The 23228-nt window shown below is 34.4% G+C and overlaps 2 protein-coding genes across 2 annotated transcripts; one reads left to right on the top strand and one right to left on the bottom strand.

The window, feature by feature from the left end:
• The first annotated feature begins 15505 nt into the window (after positions 1–15505).
• LOC122579466 lies at positions 15506–16487 on the top strand. Its single transcript, XM_043751648.1, has one exon. It carries the CDS (start codon positions 15538–15540, stop codon positions 16180–16182), a length of 645 nt encoding a protein of 214 aa, XP_043607583.1. The 5' UTR covers positions 15506–15537; the 3' UTR covers positions 16183–16487.
• Positions 16488–17868: 1381 nt separating this feature from the next.
• Positions 17869–21910, bottom strand: LOC122579072 (protein NUCLEAR FUSION DEFECTIVE 4-like). The gene is made up of 3 exons (XM_043751164.1): positions 21426–21910; positions 19111–19994; positions 17869–18549 (listed from the first exon to the last, which is right to left on the bottom strand). The coding sequence occupies exons 1-3, from the start codon at positions 21747–21749 to the stop codon at positions 18084–18086; spliced, it is 1674 nt and encodes a 557-aa protein (XP_043607099.1). The 5' UTR covers positions 21750–21910; the 3' UTR covers positions 17869–18083.
• Positions 21911–23228: the final 1318 nt, after the last annotated feature.

Here is a 23228-nt window from a genome sequence, read left to right as displayed (position 1 = left end):
ATCCCGAGTTTATAGGGAAACAATTCTTATCTCCTTTACCTCCTGCGGAAGCCTTCGTTACGGACATCATTCGTGTCGTAAAGTTCAACTATTCTTTCGCGTGACAGGTCCTGCATATCGCTGGGAGGGTGTATCATCACAGAGTTTTATGGAACTTCCGCAAACTCAATTCTGTATAAAAGGTTGAGTCCAGGTCTTATCAACCGGACCTCATTCGAGGATTTTTAACTAGTAAGCTCCGTTACGTAGGCGGTTTCGGAATATGTGTGGGCCTTCCCATGTCAGTCCCGGCTTTCATTGATATTATGTGGTGCCGGTGTTGTTTAGTCAAAGTACATAGTCGCCGGTTTCGAATGAAGTAGGATTGATTATTTCGTTGTAGCCTCCTTTGATTTTCTTTTCGAACATTGCTTCTCTAATGAGTGCATTTTTTCTTCATTCTTTTGACAGTTCCAAGTCACCTTCCTCCAAGTTTCTTTCAGTTTTCAGCATCCTATGTGTCGATATTTGGAGTTCTGCTAGTACCACAACTTCAGTACCGAAGGCTTGTCCGAACGGTGATGCTTCGTTTCGGAGGTTCTTATTTTTTTTAGGACCGAGAGGAGTTCGTCTACTCACCTTTTCGTAACGCGGCTTGTCCAAGGATTATGTATCGTTGTGTTACGGAAGGCCTGCGGATTGACCTTCGGGATCTGAGCTGCGTAAGCTTTGCGGGGTCTGAACTGTTTCTGGACCTTCAGATCCGAGCTTTGGAGGATCTTCGGGGTCTGAGTTGCGAATGGGCCTTCGGACATAATTTTATATAAGGTTAAGTTCGGACCGGAGACTGTGTAAGGTCTACGGGACTTAAACCGCATCGGGACCTTCGGAAGTGAGCTTTATAGGATCTGTGAGATCTGCTTTGGATCTGCGAATGGGCCTTCGGATACGAGGCTGCGTAATATCTTTGGATGGGCCTTCGGACTAGAGGCTATATAGGGCATGCGAGATCCTTCGGATCTGGAAGATCTGCGGATGGTCCTTCGGGGGCCGAGGCTATTATATAGCATTAAAGGGGTCTTCCAACCTAGAAGTTGTGTGTGGCAGCGAAGAGATCTTTAAGATACGGAGCAAACATTCCTCCTTAATCGTGATGTTTTTATACTCTACCTATGGAGATGTAGCCTCTTCTTTTGTAGGGAAAAGTCAGATCTTAATATGAATATTCGGATCTTATTTCGGCTAGACTTCATTGAAGATGTCGTTCCAATTGATTACCCTTTGTAACATAGCTCATCAATGAGATTGTGTAATAATGATGTGAGTCTTCGTGACCCACGCGCTTCGCGGCGCAACCGGTTCGTGACGATGCATAGTGTTGGACCTTTATTCGTCGTAGGGAAATATCACCATCGCTTGGAGGCCGCGTGGGGAAATAGATCTTTCAACAGTATGGGGGTGTCCAAACAGTAATAATATTTTTGGATCTTGATCAAATCATTAGATTATAGCCTTCGCTACAGAGCGTCGTCGTTACGGAAAAACCTTCATGTCGTTGAGAGCTACTGTGATGGGTCCTTTAACAACCAAGTCCTTAACATCGATGATCTTCAAATTTGGAGGCTTCAGGAGCCTTCGTTATAGAGAAGTCTTTGTGTCATAGCGAAGATATTTATTTCATTCATCATTATTATTTTTTTATTTTTTTATAAAAGGATCTTCAAATTGGGAGGAGATTTTCAGATATGATGGCTGCGTGTCGCAGCAAATATGCTTCTTCTTATTTTTATTTTTTTTAATTTTTAATAAAAGAATCTTCAAACTTAGAAGAGATCTTTAGATCTGATGGCTGTGTATCGCAGCAAAGATACTATTTAAGAAAAGGATCTCCAAACAGGGAGGAGATCTTCAGATCTGATGGCTGCGTGTCGCAGCAAAGATATTTTTTAAGAAAAAGATCTCCAAACAGGGGGGAGATCTCCAGATCAGATGGCTGCGTGTTGCAGCAAAGAGATTTTTTAAGAAAAGGATCTCCAAATAGGGAGGAGATCTTCAGATCTGATGGCTGCGTGTCACAGCAAAGAGATTTTTTAAGAAAAGGATCTCCAAATAGGGAGGAGATCTTCAGATCTGATGGCTGCGTGTCGCAGCAAAGATATTTTTTAAGAAAAGGATCTCCAAATAGGGAGGAGGTCTTCAGATCTGATAGCTGCGTGTCGCATCAAAGAGATTTTTTAAGAAAATGATCTCCAAATAGGGAGGAGATCTTCAGATCTAGAGTCTACGCTAAGTCACATGGAGGCACATGACATGTATTGTTTGGGTACATCTCCCATCTTTAATAAATCTGGTTCGATGCACGTTAACATAACGATTTTGAGAAAACGGGAATGGGATCTGAGAGTTGTGTCGGTCCCACGGATGGCGCCAAATGTTTGTACACCAAACCGCGATTAGGTTAAGAAAAGGGGATGATGGGTGTTTTTGGTTGTTTGTTGGCGATTCCCCGAAAGTAACTCGTATAATGTATACGGTTTTACGCCAATCTATGTATATGTATATTGTCGTATAGTTGATTATGATCATGCTATCGACTAGGTTTAAGATCTTGTTTGATTGTATATTATGTTAGCCGATTATGATCGTGCTATTGAAAGAGATTTAGATCTGATCGATCATGTTTAGTGTGCTCATGGAAGGATATTATTATATCCGATATTCAAGGATGTTTTTGCCTAATCGTTGTAGGCTGTGGGAGGCTTCGGGACGGAGAGTCATCGTCCCGCAGCACGTTGTTGATATGTGAGTATATTGTTGTAGGTTGCTGGAGCATCTCTTAGAGAGAAGAGAACGTCCAGATCTATGTATGTGTTTTCTAGAGAAGAGGATAATGAATGTTTTAGGTTTAGACTTCATCCATATATATAGGGATGAAAATCTTGGAGAATAAGCTTAGGATTTAGGGAATATTCCTCATAATATGCCAAATCTTGATATTTAATATGGCCAGACGTGATAAGATCAAATCTCCTTAATTTAGGAGGAAGAGATTGAGATAATCTCTTCCATATTTAGATAAGGCTTACAACGGATACTTTCGTCACGCAGGATCGACTTTGTCATGTTCCGTCACGAAGAGTGACATACACCATCACTATCTATACTACATAATAAACAAAAAAAAATACCCCGTATTAAAACTTACGAGGAATTGTCTAAAATACCTCTCAAACAACCTTCCTATTTCCATTTGGAGCCTTTCACACACACAACTTTCTCTCATATCTATCTCTCTTTCATTCATTTGCAACCATTAATGGTACCTGGACGTGCGGGAACCATGCTAATTATAACAAATAGATATACTCTACTTAACTTGCAAATTTTTCCAAAAGCTGGTTCAAGAGTCTTTAACCGCATCAACCCATCGGGTAGCAGTTTGGAAAGTAAAATCAGTTGTCACATTGTAACTACTATCATATACAAATTTAATCCCTTCAAAGTAACATGTTTAACATAATAATAGTGTTTTGACAACTATTCATTAAACGTCCAAGTGAAGTGGGTAAAAGTTACATCATGATAATATTCTTTTATGTTTTCTTAACCTGTATATCTTTGACCTTACTTCATAATAATTTATAATTAAGCAGTCGTTTGTTTCGTTTTTATGATTCTCTTCCTTATAAATCTACAACGGTTCATACTTCATTTTACTATTATTTTTTTCATCATTCGTCAAAACTGACAAAAAAAATATAAACTTTCTTGTTGTGTTGTAGCAAAAAAATATATTTTTAGATTTTTTTTATAGATATATTCTACCTGGGTAATTGATTAACCCTCTTCCAATTGTCTTTTAGAGGCACCATGAAGCTTATGCACCACTTCACAGCCTCGATAACAATCTTGAGCCAGGTCTGGATGAGCAATCTCATGATGAACATGAGGAATGTGAGGTCAGTGAAGTTTTGGTGCATCAATTAACACATAAAAGCAAATCCTAGCTGTTAAAGATGATGACGAAAATGAAAACTCAACATAGAGTCTTCACTTAAATGATAGCTATAACGGTCGTACAAATTCCATGTTTTAAGCCAGTTAAAAGCAAACTCAATAATCCCAAGTAGATAACAAATATTCAGACATGTAATTGCTAATGAAAGAGTTACGATATGGTACATACCATCTTAATCGCAGAACATATAGCTGACAATCGTTCATGAAAGTTCTCCAATGAATAAATCCTATCACACAAATCACAAAAAATGAGATAACATTATTCTCAAATCATATTACCTGCTACGATCATCTATGCCATTTTTCCACCATCGGGGTCAAATTTCTTTTGCCACCCTTGCTTACCATTTTTTATATTTATTTTTCATTTCTATATATCAATTTACCCAATTATTTACACCTTTAGATATTACAAGAAATAACAATCACAATCTAAAACCAACGGCTGATAAGGTCGATTACCCTGTATCAAATGTAGTACTAAACTAATATGCTAGTTTCAACATGACATGATAGGACTAATTTTTTTAATTTGTAAGCCTTTAAATGTAAACTCAAATCATGATAGTTTCTTATAACCAGAAATATATATTTGATAAAGTCTTTTATGAAAAAGCTTTCCCAATTAAATGGATATATGCCTATATGTTAGAATAGTATAATTCAAAATTCTGAACTTGCCTGACCAAGTTTTACTTCAAACAACTTGTATTTTTAGTTCTCCTACGGAGTATAACACAAGGGCCTTTTAGTATACAAAAACCTGTTCATTCAAAATATAATACCAACCCATTTGAAAGCATACATGGACGAGTCTTTCCACCTGCAAACCGAATAACAATACCGACATCACCAGAATCTATTTGGGGTGGATCTCTTAACCGGTCTCAGGTATTTAGACATAGCGAGAATAAGAAGAGACATGCATAGCGCGACCATAATAGATAGAACATCAGTCAAACACAGTTTACAAAAAAGTTGACAAGACAAGACTAATTAGTTCGTTCATGGTAGACAATAAAGTTACTCTAAATTAAGTGGCCTCATGGGTAGACAGCAAATTGAAACTAACATCGAGTAGCTATACGCATAATTAATTGAAACCATAATAGTGCTCCCGCGTCCAGTTGACCATCAGAATAAGCAGTCACCCGTCTCACGATTCCTCTTGTTCATTGAACCGTTGACTCTCGTCTCGCGCTTCCTCTTGTTGGTTGAACCGTGGACTCCTGTTATTCGTTGTATGAAAGAATTAGGCAACAAGGTGAAAAAAATATATGAATCAAACAAAACAAGTTTTCAAGCATTCCATTTATTTTCATCCTAAAATACACAATCCATAAGTTCTTAATTGATGGTAAACAGATCAAAAAAGGCTTTAGTTTGTGCGGTGTGAACCTACAAGATTTCCTTCTTCGTAAACAACACCAACAAACATGAGAACGGATCCTGTCTCTATACTAAACAACAATGCAACACTTAACATATAATTAGATATTGCTGATCGGGAGGTTTATTCAAATCTCTATCCGGACCGAATGTCCCATATATACGACTGCCATCAATTTCAGATTGAACGGATTGGTCTCGCACAGGGCAAGCACCCTCTTTAACATTCTGTTTTTGACGTCCATACAGAACGAAATGGGACAGCAAAAAACAAGTGCAACTCATATATGGAAACGCTTATTCTGACCTTACACACTGGTAACTTAAAGCCATGGGACTCTTGTGTGTCTTTGTGTGCATTGGTAATTAAAGGAACAATAGTAAAAAATCTCATATACAAAACGAATTGCCACCCAAGCATACATACCTTTGTCTTTCGGGTTGTTCAAGGCCTCTTCAAATCTGCAGATAGTATCTCGCATGCATTCTTTGACGGCCTGTTTCAACGCTGGCCACAGTCCCTTTATGCGATGAGCCTCCTGCTGTAGACACAGTGTGACATATGAACCACCAGCTGTAGTATTGCTACTGTTCTGGGAACTGATGGCAATCCCAGATAACCCAATTAGAGGATAACTCTGGGGATTTTGACCAAGTTTGGCAAGATCAAACAGATTTCTAAGCAAGGACCACACCACTAGTGAGCCTGACCGGCTAACACTCACCTCTTGCAGTAAGAGGTCATTGTTGAACGACTTATTAGCCTGTTGCAACAAATATATGTCAAATGTAGTAAAAACTAGATTAAGCCGTCCGAAAAAAAAACTTGTGTGTCAACATATACCTGAACTGATATCTTGTTCCTGGGGTCAGCACCAGTTGCGTAACATGCCACCTCTTTGAGTGGGCCAATCCTCCCAGACGCATCCAGCTGTGGAAACAAACAAAATTAACATGGAATGAAATGATGGCCTGTGTGTGAATGTATATATAGGACAGTGTACCTCATTACGTCTACGTTCATCCCCAAGGATTTCCAAGACGAACTCTGGAGAATGCGGTAGACTAAAGGTGGTGGTTGCTAATATGACAACTTGTCTTGGATCATCATGATAGTGGGAGTACTTGACCTTAAAGAGAGCCGACGACTGACGGGCGGCAGAAACACACGAGGCCAGCGGACGATCCCAACCTAGAGGGCCGATATTCTCACAGAAGTCACGAACCATCCTATTTGAGAACCTCATCACACATTTCTTCTCATAATCCAACAGATCTGTCCAGGCGTCAGATACTCAACCGTGAGATGCAGATCAGCAGTTGGTCATTCCTGACTAACGTAAAATGTTTGATGAGTAGAACAGAATAGAAAAGGATGTACCTTGTCCAACTAAGCGTGGAACGAAATAGAAATCAGACTTGGTCCGATGATAGGATCTTCGTTCACAGGATCGTTGAAGGCACGCCACCCATCGTTCGGCACCGAATGCAAAGCCTCTAGAGCACAGATCGCTGTAGAGCTTGGGGTCTAGGCGGTAACTTTCTTCGAATTCCAAATGGTCCACCCATGTGACCTGTTCAAATCAGGATACAAGGCAACGGACGTGTCATATGTACATAGTGTGTGTGTGCTTAGTGCACGGACAATGAACTAAGGAAGGTGATGATGGAACACCTACCTGGGAAGATCCATCGGGCATTCCTTGTATCAAAACACCCGCAAGGATAGCCAACGTTTAGAGAACTATCAACTGAAACGTCAGCCCAAGTCGAGTGATCGATTTTTTTACAAGTTCTGAGGGTAACAAAGTCCCTTTCGGGGACAAAGGGTGTAGGCGCGTGCAGCTGCATATGCATCTGATCGAGGGGCAAATATATACAGCATGATAAATAATTAAGCAAGGAAAGAACTAGATACATGTATGCGTGTAGAAAACAACAAACAAACTAACGGCAGGTGACGTACAAGCAGCGTGCAGCCATCTGGGTTACGAGAAGGTGATCCTGGGGACAAGAATCGAAGGCCTGTAGATGTCGACACTATGGATGGGAATAGCTGTAGCCAATCTTTCTGGAGAGAGGAAAGGAAAGAGTTAAAAGATTGGATAACAAAACTTAACGAACAAAGAAAAATATTGAATATACGACGTACATCAAGGGTGAACTTGTTGGCCAGGCGGGTGTGTTCCATCTTAACGACAGCAGAAGCCCTGGATGCGTGAGTCCATGGAGAAGAATTTGCCTCATCATCCCACTTGGGCCTGGGGAAAGTTTGTTGGTAATGTTGTTGGTTAAGAAGGCCGTCGTTGGTCCAGAAAAGGCCATCTTTGTCGAGAGCAAGAGCGAACAACTCATGGACAGCGCAGGCAGAAACGATGGGGTGGTCGATACATCCATCCTTTGTTAAGAAACTGGTAAGGACTGGCCGTGATGCTGCTGGATCTTCAAGCTGTACGTACGATTGATTTAGAAAAAACATCCATCAACACTAAATTGGGAGGAGATTGATAGGTTCATCAGTAAAATGGAACTTAGGTGCAGTAGGAGAGGAGGTTAGTTTCACATCATCATACATATAAAGTTATTAACTTGATTGAATGTTAACAAGGCAGGCTAACAAATATAAAGTTATTAACCTGTTGTGGTGGTGGTGACGCATCAAAAGAAATAGCACCGTCAAGCAGCTCCAGTTCGAGAGCCATTCGGGTTGCTTTTGTTTCGCGCAGATACTCGTGCTAATTAAAATCAACATTATAAAAATAGGAAAAAAAACATTTCATGAGTAGAGATGCATGTACTGTACGTGGTAAGTACCCATTCAGCTTCATCTTCAGAAGAGAAAAAATGTCCTCCTTGTTCATATTTTTTGCGCTGATCCTTCCACTAGAATAAAAACAACACCATCATCATCATCAAAATCAAAATTTTAAGGATAAAAAACAAAATAGTAAAATAATTTCATATAAGGAAGCAGGTACGTACATAAGCATCTTCAGGATCAGCTCTTTTTTCGATCTGACCAAAAATTAGAATTAAGTTTTTGAAAAATAAAAACACCATCAGCAAATAAAGAAAAGATGATCGAGTAATAGCGAGCAATTTCATATAAGGAAGGAGGCACGTACCCAATCATCTTCGGCTTCAGGAACAGATGAAAAAGCTTCTCCTTTTTCGCTCTGATGCTCCTTGTACTACAAATTAACATTTTTTTTTTAAATATAAAGAAAAGTAAAGGTGAGCAGTAGTAGTAGTTGATAAATTAAATTTTCATATATGGATTGAAGGTAAGTACGTACCCAATCTTCTTTCTTTCTCTTCAGGAATTCACGAAATGACTCCATCGATAATTCTAGGGATTTCTTTCTTTAATTTATTAGGGTTTCCTTTTCCCCTCGTTTTATCGAAACTAGATTATTGTCCCGCGTAATATGCGGGTAAATATATTTTTATACTTATATATATCTAAAATACTATTTTCTTAATTAATAGTTAACAAATTAAAATATTCAATTTCACTTTATTAACATTTGTTTTTTGACCTTGATAATTTCACAGACACTTATTGTGTTGCTCATTAAGTCTTACTGATAAAATAAATTATTCAATGCCAAAAATTATTGCTTACATGCCATCACAAGTATCTCGATGTCATTCGGATTTTCATGTCATATCATAAAGAATACTCGTATCACACATGACACATTATTTAGATGGTGCCAAGACATACAACCTTCTAAACCGAGTTGCGATATTCCTACCATCAAGCCAATGATCATTCTATTTGCCCATATATTATTACCATTTGTTTTACAGAGGAACACACACTCAGAACCATGAATCATATTGATGATATTAAACCTAGCATAATTCAGATTTTGAACCACATGTCATATCCATTTGTACATATCAATGCTAAATTAAGAGTATCTAGACCACCAAAGCCTAAAACCACCCACTTTTTTACTTGATAATTATCTTCCAGTAGATCCACTACATTTCATTTTTCGAGTTTGACCCCCCCCCTTACCCTTTCTACCAAAAAAAAAAAATTGAAGTTGTGATCTTTATCAATCGAAATAGAGAAAAATAATATATCATAAATACTTTGAATTGCCGAGTTAGAATCCATCGTAGACAACGCATTAGTATTGTGTTTAGATTTTATTCTATAATGACTTTGCAAAATTTATGAAATATAACTATGGATAGAGTCCTCACTCAAATTTTGGTACAATGTAAACTTTTTTAAAGGTATTTTTGTAATTTTGTTCCTACAAAATATTAATAAATGAAGAATACATACAAACATTGACTTTATTGTCATAGGCCTCTTTTTTGGTAGTACATCACTTGGTTGGAAACATTATTTTTGAGATACACTCCTTTATTAATAGAGTAAAAATTTTAAGTTGTTTTTATTTTTATTAGAATAGAAAAAAAAAAAAGGTTGGAAAAATGGTTTTTTCTTTGTTTAGGTAGATATAGACAAAATTGATGATATACTTGTATGTAAATATGTTATATTTTTTTTCAAATTCCTATATAATAGTCATCACAATAGTCATACATATTTATAAGCTAGATTATATATCATTAATTTCGATATATAATTTCGATAATTATATATCATTAATTTCGATACTTTATTAAAAACCTTTTTTTTTAATTGTCATTTACAATTTGTATGGGAAGTTCCTTATGACTTGTTGAGATTTTTTTAAACTTTAAATTTCAAAATGCCTTAAAAGATCATTTTATAAATTTTTTTATTCCTTATTTTATATATATATATATATATATATTAATTCGTTAAGTCCAAACCCAATATAACTTTCATTGTGATCTTTAGTCATAATTTTCTATTTGTTTGGATCTCTTACTAATGTTAGGTTCATTTGTCTTCTTCAACATTTTTGTTAGTATATGTTTTTTCCTTTTTAGTAATTGCAATGCATAACTTATGTGAATTTCAATACAAATTATTTTTGTTTAGCTATTATTTTGTTTAATTTTACCGTTTAAACACTAAATGTATAAAGATAAAAAAAAATAAAATAGTTATGATACTAATAGATTGAAAGTAAATAATAATGATGATAGTAATAGATTGAAAAGAAAAAGTACATGAACATACATTTAAAAATATCTAGTGATATTAGTTTGTCCTTGAGTTTGACTATGATACTCAAAATTAATGTTTAATAGCAATGATAGATTTATAACATAATTGGCTATATTAAAAAAAAAAGTAGCTTAAAATTTTATGTTTAATAAAAAATAAATATGTATATTTTATGTGTTATGGTGATTGAGTTGTTAATTTTTAATTTGTTTACTTAACTTGTAGGCGTATTTTACTTTTGAGAAGGTGAATAAAATCAAAACGTTTTATATGTTAAAGTATAAAATTTAACATGTATAATTCTAACAAAAATATTACTAGATTACAAATGTACATTAAATAGTGGTTTTGATTTTAATTTTTTAACGGCAAGAATGTTTTCAATTAAGGAAAAATAGAAGGTTATACCTGTTTAAATTTATAAAGTGAAAAGGCTAATGTTGTGTTTAATTATCAATAAATTTGGTAATGATATTACTTTTTGATATAAGGGTTGTAACTAAAAGTTTGAACTCATCTAACGGTTTTTGTTTCTGCATAAAGGAATTTAGCATCTTGTTACGATAACAGTTTTTAACCATACAACACATAGTTTAATCTAGTAAATAATATAATACAGATATTTTAAATCCAAAATAAATAATAAATATAAGAGATTTTGTATAATAATTTATTAAATTAAAATAAATAAAACAAATAGTATATATCTCAACCCTCTCTCCAATAAACGTCCACCGGTGTCAAAACAGATCCGGCCCAACCCCAAATGGCCGGGTCTTTGAAATTACCTTTATAACATTAACGTAAGTTTGTGTCTCCGTATTCAAATTTTATTCTTACCTTTATTTTTTTTCCAAATCGCATCCTCACCGTGTGATGGTAAAACCTTGCATGTACCATAAACAATAAGATCTTCACCAAGAGCCGTTAAAAGTATTCATTCAAAGGGTATTACTCCAATGTTTACCATCCCTTAAAAATCAAACTCTAGATAAGTTGGATAATTCTCGGCATCCATGCTTGAGAATTAAGTTGGGGAAGGTCGGTTGGGTGAGAAAGAGAATGTTTTTGCAATTACTTGAGCCGTTAACTTATATCTAGTTTAAAGTGTACATTGAGGACAATGTACCTCTAAGTTGGAAAAGGGAGTTCAATTTAATATAATTGCAATTGTTTTTAAATCAAGTTTAAATTGTTTTTAAAGTTAACTATAAATTGAGGATTGTTTTTTAAAGTTTCAATTGTTTTTACAACTATAAAGCTCGATGAAAGTTAAAGTTTTAAAAGTGTTGAAAAAGTTTTGAAAAAATTGGTCGTGGCTGTAGTTTGGAAAAAAAAAAATCCGAAGTGGGCGTCCTGCACGGTGGGTCCACAGTCCGAAGTACCCAATGTTTACCATCCCTTAAAAAACATTTCATGAGTAGAGATGTATGTACGTGGTAAGTACCCACTCTTCACCAAGAGCCGTTAAAAGTATTTAGTCAAAGGGTATTACTCCAATGTTTATCATCTCTTAAAAATCAAACTCTAGACTTTTGGTACAACCGGAAGTACCTCTCACCTTTGTCTAAATATGTTTTATTTTATATACATTTCTGCTTCTGTATATGTGTTTGGGGTAGAATTTTCACTATTAGGATCCTGAATAAAAATTATACTTAAGTCCTTCTAGAATAAATACGTAATACTGTGTACTGTTAAAGGATCCTTGATCCTATTAGAATAAGAACCTCAGATTACATAACAGTATTATCATGATACAATGGGATCTTGATATCTTCAAGATCTATGATTCTACTAACTAATATATGTCCAGTGTGTCAGATATTATTTGCAGGACTAAAGTCAAAGACGTGTTACATGCACAAAGAAAACGTGTTACAACGGATAGTCTATCATTTCCTCCACGAGAATCGGACTTGACAACAGATTTACTTGATGAAGAATCACTCATAACGGTCATATGTGCCATTTCTTCAGCGTAGAGAGCAAGTTCAGGGAGATCCCGGATATTTCAGAAATACGGTTCAACGTTTAGCTCTATAAATAGAAGAAGCCAATGAGCAGAAGGGGGCATGCTATCAATCACTCATCAACAACACTGAAAGAATACACATTCTGCAAATCATCAATCAACTCATTGTTCAAGCAACCATAGTTTAATAAAATAGCAATTGTAATTCACTCATTCAATTGTTATTCATTCTTTTCGTTGTAATCGTTCACAAACAAAGATAATAATAAAAGAACAGCTGGAGGGTCGATTGCATCCTCCCGGAGTTTTTTACCTAAGATCACTTAACTGGATCAAGGGTTTTTCCTCGTCAACAAAATTCTGGTGTTATTATTCTTTACCTCAATTTCTTTATCGCATTACTTAAATACTTTACCTTTAATCTGCATTACTTTACATTATCTTCAACCGTTTTCTTAATTACTCAACGTATTTTTGTCTCAAAGATCTTCTCAAAACTCTTTTCAAACCTAAACTCTTAATTTAGTAATTTTTGTTAAGAAAACTTTCCTTTTTAATTGAAGATCCTTGAACAGCAAACCCCATTTATAAATCTTCAGTTCTTGAGTTGTCTAAAATTCTTTTTAAAATTATCTTAGATAATTTTTGACCGAAACAATATGAATGACTAATCTTAGATTGAATGAATATATTTTCTCAAAATCCTTGAAAAAACTATAATTTATGATGGTATTGATATGTATTTATGTATATGTGTATGGTTTAGGTAATTTTATCCTAATGGTTTTTTTTCCCACAAAATCCATGATCTTTTTTATGATGTTTATTGTTGAGGTTTATGATGTTAGTTATTATGAAAAAACACGAACAAAATACTAAAAATAAAAAGAAAATGATATAACAAAAATTTAGGTTGTATATGTATTAATTTATTGACAAAGTTTTAGGATATTATATATCTTCAAAATTTTAAAAACCTTTATTTAGATAGAAAAAGATTTATGATATAATTTTAAATATAAATATAAAATATTTAAAAAAATCTAGGGGAAATAAAAAAAAAGATTTAGAGTAATCCGGATAAAGTTTTAGGCCTAGAAAAACAACTTTAAATGATTTGATCGAATTAATGATAAATAAATCACGGATGATATTTAAAGCCTAGCTTAATTAGCCAATGATTTCTTGATACGTAATTCATGGGATTTCATTTGCATGGAATACTTTTTTTTTCTCATCTATATTTGTTAGTAGGCATGAGCATGGATAAAAGACCGAATCGAACCGGACCGGCTTGACCCGAAGACCAAGATGGCATGAAAACCCAAACCGAAGCCCTGCCCAAAACCCACTCGGGCGGTTGGGTTCGGTCCCAGGTTAAACCGGGTCGGGTTCGGGTTTTAAGACATGGACCGAATATTTATACCTGGATTCCATGATTATTCATGCACGGATGCAAGTTGCTGGGATGTTTTCAACATAGGTAGGTAAACTTTGAGTATTGTAAGCGAATGACAATGAAACACGTTTTTGCTCTGTTTCTAAATATACAAGCTTGTTTTTGTATGTAAATATGGAAGTTTGATATATATTTATATATATTATTTACGTGATGGGTGAATTGATATGAGAAGAGTGTTTGTAAAGTCAAAAGTGTGTAACTGTGTAACTTTTCTCTCTCTCCTAAATCAACTCTTCCTTACTCACCACCAACCCTACCTCTTCATCACCTCTTCCAGCTGGTCTATGGCTGACAATTATAATACTAGAAAGAAAACTGGACTTGATTTATGGGCTTATAATCAAGACGCGCCTTGGGACTCGAGCTGGTCTATGGCTGACAACTATAGTACTAGATTATCTTTGCAAACACAGACTTGTCGTTCTAAATAATCGAATTCAATGTTGTTAAAATGATAGATGCATCAACCAATTGAACGGGTACCATTGCAAGTATTATCCAATCATATATGCATACTAATGTCGTTCTAATATTAACCACAGGCACACACCATGACATCAACTTGGCGCAACAATTAAATTATTAGGAGGCTACCTTGGAAATATAGAAAGTGGTTGGTTTGCATGTACATGGATACTTGATAAAGATTGAAGCTAATTAAAATCAACCAACATCAATATGCAAAGATATTAGTAAGTGGTTGGTATGTGCCTTTTTCCATGCCTTGATTGATGCCCAAATTTTCAAAGAAACATTCCTTAACTTGCCCAATTCTGACTTTGGCCCGTGTTTTTAATGGGAAAATCTTTATAATTTCAACCACCATATGGGAAACTACACATACCACACATACCGAACTTGTTATTACAATTGCTAGCAAATAAAATCATGATTAGATCTTAATTATTAGATACAGTAAAGTGTGAAAACAATGTAATATTTTAAACTTGTTGAAAGTCATAAATGTATACACCGCACCAGAAAGAAAGTTCACTTCTATGTAACCAGGATTTTATTCTAAAATCGACGAATTGTTTTATAATATTAATAAGCATAAAATTAAGTTATATTTAATTATATTAGTCTTGCGTTACCTTCAAAATTGAATAAACACACAAAAATATAAAGTTTTATAGATATTATGGGATTGCCGTGACCAATCTTAACTATTACATAGTTCGCCACTGCTTCTATATATCTATTAATAATCTACATACGTTTTTTCAATTTCAGTAACATCATTATTTTTTAAACATACTAAAAAGATTATTCTTATAATTAAAAAGATTTTCTTTTTCAAGTCTTGATATATATTTGCCATATAAATCCACCCAATATACATTTACTTAAAATAGATTATCACAAATATAGTAATTATTAAAGAAACTAATGTGCTAATACGGGTTCATAACTTACTATCTTAATATATATCTTTAGAAATAATAGACATGCCTATTTTTGTGCTAGATACTTTATTTCTTTTATCTCTTTTTGCTTTCTTTTCCTTTTACATAGTTTAATTTATTATCCCTTTACTTTATATAAATACACGAGCGTTATATCTTCCACTCAAAGCAACACATCAAAGCCATGGACTGGTTTTCATGGTTATCAAAAACACACCTTGAACCTCCATACATTAACGAATATGCAAAAACCTTCTCCAATAACCAACTCGAAGAAGAGGACATTTCATATTTCAACCATGAATTCCTTCAAAGTATGGGAATTTCCATAGCCAAACATAGGCTAGAGATCCTTAAACTCTCTAAAAAGTCATCATCCACTTCACACCCAATGGCTAAACTAATGCTAGTTTTCAAGAAAACCAAGAGAACATTGGCTAACTTGGTTCGAACATGGGTGCACCGCAATGATTCGGCTATGGTTATGGTCAAAAGAAGGACTTACAGCTCAAGATGGAAAGGTGCCATGGTTAAGAGAAGTAATAGGTTGGTTATGAACAAACAATGGTCCGGAACTCTTTTGCTAACTAATGGATATCGGCCCGTTGTTAAATCTAATAATGGTGGTGCTAAAGTTAATAGCTTTTCGAGCCCTTTGGTTTACGATATCCAACATGATGAAAAGAAGGAAAATGGTAATGAGTATAAAGAAGAAGATTTATATAGTGATTATGAAGATGGTAATGATGGTGATGAATATTGGTCTACTAATAAAGGCGGTGAAGACATCAAATGGGATGCCATGTTTCAAAACTTGAAGCCTACTTAGCTTTTTGGTTTAATCTCTTAATTACGAGTATCTTACATATTGATTTTGATCTTTATCAAAAGTTTTATATTACTATCATATGCAACTTTGCTTTCGAGTGAAATTGTAGGAGAAGCAACATCAAAAGTTATCTTCTTTAACATGTTTTGACCCTTTTAGAATATGGGTTAGAGCCAGAGGCCGTGTTCTTTAAGTTTTCTGAGTTAAAGTCGAAAACACTTAAAAGCCGAACCACAACGGATTTGAGTTTGGGTTCTGGTTTTTGGTTTGGTTTAACATAGTAATAAATTATAGGTTATGTTTTATATTTTCCTGTTTTTAGCTTGGTATGAATGCAAGTATATTTGGATTCGTAACATTTGTGTGCATTATCTTTCTTAAGTGAGCCCAAACTGGGATTTTATTAGGTGATCAATTAATAATGTATGTAAAAAAAATGTTATAGGAAATCTTGTAATCTATATATCTATATCTATATTTTATTTATCAATGCTAATTAGATCTTTTTCCCTAATTTACAACATTTTCTATATCATTTTATTCACACACATCATTACTTCTCTCCGTGAGTTTTGTGGCATATTTGTTCTTAAATTGTTACAAGACAAGAAACATAGAAACCTATTCTTATCTACGAGTAATTAAAATATGATTGCAGTTTTTCTAGTTGGATAACTTGGATCTAGGATGTTATGTTTTGATATAAAAGCACTTTTATTACCTTATAAATTTAGGCCCACCTTAGCCACAGGGATGGTGCACTTGGTCTGACCCATCCATGTGTTTGGTTTATGTAGTTATGTTGGTGGGGGCTGATCTGGGGTGCCATCCTTAACAAGTAACAACAAACCAACCAGTTGGGGTGAGTTAACCCTTGATTATGATGTATGCATTTGGTCTTTTCTAAAACATCTAAAGACCAACTGTGTCAAATATGATGTTTTTGGCTCTTGATGCGGTAAAATCCATTCAACTATCATGGTTGTTACTCAACATATATATTTTATGTGACAAGTGACAACTTCTATTTAACAGATAGCTTCACTTGAAGAATTTTGATTGTTTTTAATGGCTCATGTAGATTAATCATCTATAGTGCATTTATAGATGGATGAGGTTAAATAGATCAAGTTTTTCCTGATCAGGTTATCCAAAAAAAATGTAGTCTTTCACTCGGACATATGTAGCTATCTAACCAGGATATTGTGCGACCTTTTCCAAATCCCTTCACTGCATTGTGTGAGATATATGCAATCTAATGGGGTATCCCATGACATTTTCTAAACCCCCCCTAATCACCCCAAAATGTTACCTAAAGAGGTTGGAGCTTATGTCTTGTTATGAGTATATGCATCTGACCACCATGTCCCCTGGGCAGTGGTTGTTCAGTACATTAAAAGTTCAACGAAAATTGGAAAAATGAACAAACACTATATGGGCCTTTATACCCAGGCACCCAGCCTGTCACACTTTTGAACTTGTGACTTCATATACAAAATTTGCAATCATTTGCAAAATAGGAAGAAAAGCAATCAATCTTCTCTTATTTCAGTCTCATCAATTAAAAGCTTACATTACATCAGATCAAAACAAAGCTATATAAAATAACTTCTAGAGGATCAATCCTCAAAAGTCATACAAAGACTCTTGGCAAGAACATATATTTTTACATAGCAGATGTTCAAAAGCTCAAAAAGTCAAAACTCTAGTTGTATTAATTCTTTTTAGTGTAGATTTTCATACAAAGACTAATGGCAAGAACATATATTTTTACATAGCAGATGTTCAAAAGCTCAAAAACATATAAACTCCTGTGATTACTTGTACATGGCTACAACAAACACACAAAACCAACAAACGTGGACAAAAATATCGTTTTGTTGACCGTTGGTGAATGATCATTAGCGGACAGTGCTTTGAGGCAAACGAAATGACCCACCAGCATAAAGCATTTGGTAAACGGGTCGAATTCTAAGGGTTAAAATTAAGCTCAAAATAGTCCCTAAACCACATACACAAGCAAGAACAAGGAACGTGAACCGAAAACAAGCAGGACCCATACAAGTGGTTGAACCTTGCCTAGCTTCCTCTGCATCATAAATGTAACCTGCGAGCATACCAGAAAATAGAAGTGCACCCAGAGGGTTTCCTAACTGCATAAAATTGAATATAATCCCAAAGTTTCTCAACCCGAAAAGCTCAGAGGATGTCGAGATCATAATAGCAATTTGAACACCATAACATGTTCCAAGTAATGCTGTTGCAGCATATAGAGTTCCATCTAGAGCCGATGCATATAAAAGATACGTTAGCACCATAATAATTTGTGTTACCATTGTCCAAAATGTCCTTGGGATCGCATTTAACCTGCACAGGACACCAAGATGTTGTAACCACAAAACTACAGGTGATACCTTCAGTTCATTTATATATGAGAGGATCTAACTAGATTTTACTTAATCTCTTATGATAGGTTACATATTCTTGGAGCTAAAACGGTTCAGCTCAAACTCATCATAGTCAACCAAAGCCTTTCTTTTTTCATCAACCTACTAATTCTTTATTGTTTATAATATAGTTTTTGTACCATAATCAACTAAATATAAGAAAAGTTAGAAAATAAACAAAACACTGATTAAGAGTGACCTGACCTGTTTTTGACACAACTTAAACTGAACCTAGTTTGGCCCGTAACCCAATTCGATCCATTTTTTCGTCCACTACAAATGACCCAAAGTTTGTTTCAACTCCTTATCCAAGCCACCCAAAATGACCCAATTTTGACCCATGCTTAAAAAAATGACAAGTTTCAATCAGAATTTGTTTTTCTTTGCTACTTCATCTAACCATCCATCCAACCATCATGTGACCTCTATATAGCATACCCAGGTTAAGCATCATATGAATGATAATGGCAATAAAGATTACCTTACAAAATATTCAGAAACCGCACCACCACCAAGCCGGCCAAGAAAATTGCAGAAACTGAATAGGCTCAACAGTGTGTTTGTATCATTAAAACCAAGTGAAGATCCAATTTGAGCCAAATTGTTTAAAACCGTGACTCCAGACCCAACACCAAGAAAGTAAGCCGTCCATAGAAGCCAAAAATCGGCCTTCACAACAGCTTCGCGAAAACTAAAATCCTCCCCTCTTCTAGGTCTTCTTTTCTTCAATTTCACCGCCCCTTCACCAACAGCAAGAAGCATATTCACCTCTGACACTTCTTCATTTTCTCGAAAACTTGTAAGATTCGTGTTTGAAGATGATGGCGTTAACAATGGATCTGATTTTGAATCCAGGCTGTCTGAAGACTCAACCGGCCGGAGAAGCTTCTTGCGAGCTGGAAATAGGGTCATTTTGATTGGGATTGCAAGTGGTGACAATAAAAGAACCACCATTATTGCAATAAATGTGTAGGAGATGGTATTATTTAGGTTTAAGGAGTTTTTTAGTATTGTTGTTGTTAAAAGAAAGATTGCAAGTAAGAGACTGGTCCCTTGGGTGAAAAGAAAGTGAGTGTTCTCCGATGGGTCAATTTCATCAGAAGGAGTGCACGGGCGAACATAGTACATTAAGGCAAGACATATTATGGGTATACCTAATGTGAACACAAGCACAATCGACGATTCTGACCCATTAAGTAACATGGTGCATACTTCTGTGAAAACCGCAGCACTAAGGGCAATGTAGCCTTTTAGTAGGCCAGCTACTGTACCACGACTTAGAGGGAAATTTCTTAGATTTGTAACCAGAACCGCTGTACCTAACCATGCACTGCTGTTGGCTGCTAGCACAAGCGCAATCCATAGCTGCAAACAAAATGCAAGAAAGTTATTGTCTTGATTCAAGAAACTTAATAAAGTTGCTTCAAATGTATTGCTTTATGGAATGAGAGTATTAAATCTTGATTGAAGTTGCTTCACATATTCCCTAATGAACTGTTAATAAGTCAAAATTTTCAAATGAAGTACTCATTAATGAGGCTGATTCACCCATTTCATAATGAACTCAATCTTTTCAGGAGGCTAGAAACTTATCAAAACTGAGATCATTAAGTGAAGTAGTTAATGCCTAGAGGAACGAACTTATAAGCTTAATCAAAATTGGTCTGTTTTTATCTTGGCCTTACTTTATTCAGGGTCATGACTATGTATCTTATTTATGGCTCAACATGGTGATACCTTTGATCAAAATCATGTGGATTATCTATAGCTGATACAAATTACAAAAGATCATCTAACTTATTAGTAATCAAACTTCAATTAAGTAGCAAGTGGCTAAAATCTAATTTCTTGTTCATGATCTTTAATCTTTAAACTTTTCTAGCAATTCAAAATCTTGAGAGTTTCAGTGGTTAAATTAGTGCATATATAAGATAAAGATCTACTTTTGTAAAAGAAATCCAAACACTTGCTTTCCGAAAAAGAAGCAATCTAAAATCCTAAAGCAAAGAACTTTTTGGAAAGAACCAACAAAAAAATCAATCTTTAGCAAACTATGAATAAAACCAATAGCTTTAGATATGAACTTTTTGAAAGAATAAATACAAAAACTGAATCTATATACAGAAATACTTGGAAGAATAACAAGGCAGGCATAGCTTATTCTTTTGGCTTTATTGAGTTACTCAACTTTCAAAAGGCCAGGACATTTTTGCTAATAGGTTATGACTTATGAGCTAATCAACTCAAGCTTATTCCTTATTGTTTATTGAAGCCCATAAGCCCAGCTGGGAGCTTATTGGCTTCATTGAATTTCAATCTCTATAACCCCACAAGATAAGCTATGCCGAAAAGTCAAAAAACCCCTCCCCCCTTTCCCTCACACCCATAAAATTAACCAAAAAAAAAAACATTTTGGATCATGGGAATTGGTAGAAAGGAACAAACTTGTTTACAGAATAATCGAAAAAGATTACATCTTTATAAAGAAATTACTTCAAACTTATTCAAGGCAAATTATGAATAGAACTTTATCAATAAGTATTTCTTAAAAAAGAAACAATCCCAATTTGGATCTTGGTAAAGAGTACACAAATATACAAACTTTAAAAAGAATACACACACACACAAAAAAAAAAAAAAATGTAATCAAACTACAATAACTATTTTTCTTAAAAGTAACAATCCCAGGTTGAAACACGGGAAAAGGGTATGCAAAGATATGAACTTTTCAACATAAAACTAACAAAAAAATGAATCTTGATAGATATAGATATAGATATAGATAGAAATACTTACAACCCAATAAGGCAAGTTGACAACAGTCTGAGAAATAGCAAGCCAGATAACACCATAACCAAAGAAAGAAGAAAAAACACCAACAAGAAGAACAACCCATGGAGGGAAATAGTTACACGCAATGCCTGGAAGTATTCCTGTATTTTCTCCAAAATCATTTGCAACTCCAAGTACTGTTAGTTGTTGTTGTGAATATCCCAGTACTGATTTCAATGAATGTGAATATAGTGGAAAACAGTATGAGTTTCCGGCAGCTATTCCGACCCACACGGCGGCCGCAAAGCCTACCCACGGTGGCCGTGTTCCTGCTTTTACGGATTGCATAGTGTTGGCACCAGTGATCGAGTGGAGTAGTGTATTATTACTTGTGTCTATATGTAATTATTATATGCGGGAATATGTGATGGCGTAATAATATTTTTTTGTAGGATCCGATCAAAAAAGTGTTTGTGTGTGTGTGTGACAATTGTGTTGTTTAAAATACAAGAAAGTGGGTTTTCCACGTTTTATGTTGCCATTTGGTCTATTTTATACAGATCTTTAGATCCCAAGTGATATATTTTAATTTTTAATTATATAAAGATTAAAATAATTGTTTGATATTAAAAACTATCATATGAATGCTTTTCTTATGGTCTCAATTAAGCCGGATTTAAATTAAAAGGTTCTCATTTGTGAGTTGACAACAACATCTGAAACTAATAGCTTAAAACTTTCTCTAATTATAATTTTTAGGCGATGATATGTAAAAAAATCATGGAACAAGAAGGAAAATTAGTGAATATCACATATCAACCTTCTTATATTATAAGAGAATTTTAGGTTAAATTTTATAAGAATTTATCATTTTCCTTATTAAAATTTTCAACTTGTTAATGGAGCGTTCATTTGGAGAAAACATTTTTTTTATCTAATAAGACACGAAAAATATAAAGTTTCAAATCAACAGAAAACATTGTTTCTATTTTTTGAAGTTTGCTAATTTTTTTAGTTTTTTACTCGTATTATGCAACAAAAACATGTATGCATTTTTATAATTTATATTTTAGATTTCCAACCGTACATCTAAATGATTTTATTGTTAATTTATCTTTTATACATTTAATTATACATTACTTATTGACATTCCAAAGTTATTGTTAGAAAATCTTGTAATAGTATACTGTGGTGAGAACTATGCACTTTTATAACAATTTTATATATTTAGTTTTCATCTTATTTTATTTTTCTTACAATTTTTGTATTTATAACTCCAATTCTTGTATTGTGATCACTTGTGGTATTAACCCTATAGATCCTCCAAAGCGAAAAGAAAACCAATCCTAAACATGGACAACTACTTTCAAAAGTTATAGATGACGAGTTCAATTTGACTTGGTTTAATTAGTTTTTGTGGTATGTTATAATGCCAGGAAACTATGGGATTAGATAGTTCGATTTGACTTGAATTCTTAGCAAATATATGTTAACCAACTCGTAAGTTCAACTTAGATACTTTATAAGGACAAATTAAAACCCAGGTTATTAGGTCCCATTTGCTTAAGAAAACCAATAAAAACCGTTCGTTTATATTATTGATAAATAAAACTAGATTAATAACACGAGGATTTGAAGCCTAACGATGTAAGCAAAACATTATATTAACATTATATGTGTTGGTAATTTTACAATTTAATGTTTGATAAAATGTTTGGTTAATTTCTAATTACCAAGCAAGTATATTAAACAAATCTTCAAACAAGTGAACTGACTTGAATATACTTCAAACAAGTAATACCAACCACAAAATTATGTTCGGATGGT

The sequence above is a fragment of the Erigeron canadensis genome, chromosome 8 (genome assembly GCF_010389155.1).
Source record: "Erigeron canadensis isolate Cc75 chromosome 8, C_canadensis_v1, whole genome shotgun sequence".
Lineage (NCBI taxonomy): Eukaryota > Viridiplantae > Streptophyta > Magnoliopsida > Asterales > Asteraceae > Erigeron > Erigeron canadensis.
This window is presented reverse-complemented; position numbering and strand designations above follow the sequence as displayed.

Excerpts from the sequence above, each read along its gene's own strand:
- LOC122579466 (XM_043751648.1), top strand. The coding sequence starts at position 15,538 with ATGGACTGGTTTTCATGGTTATCAAAAACACACCTTGAACCTCCATAC.
- LOC122579072 (XM_043751164.1), bottom strand. The coding sequence starts at position 21,749 with ATGCAATCCGTAAAAGCAGGAACACGGCCACCGTGGGTAGGCTTTGCG. Across the intron at positions 19,995-21,425 it reads TCAACTTGCCTTATTGGGTT|CTATGGATTGCGCTTGTGCT; the intron begins GTAAGTATTTCT and ends TTTTGTTTGCAG. Across the intron at positions 18,550-19,110 it reads GTTTCTGAATATTTTGTAAG|GTTAAATGCGATCCCAAGGA; the intron begins GTAATCTTTATT and ends TGTCCTGTGCAG.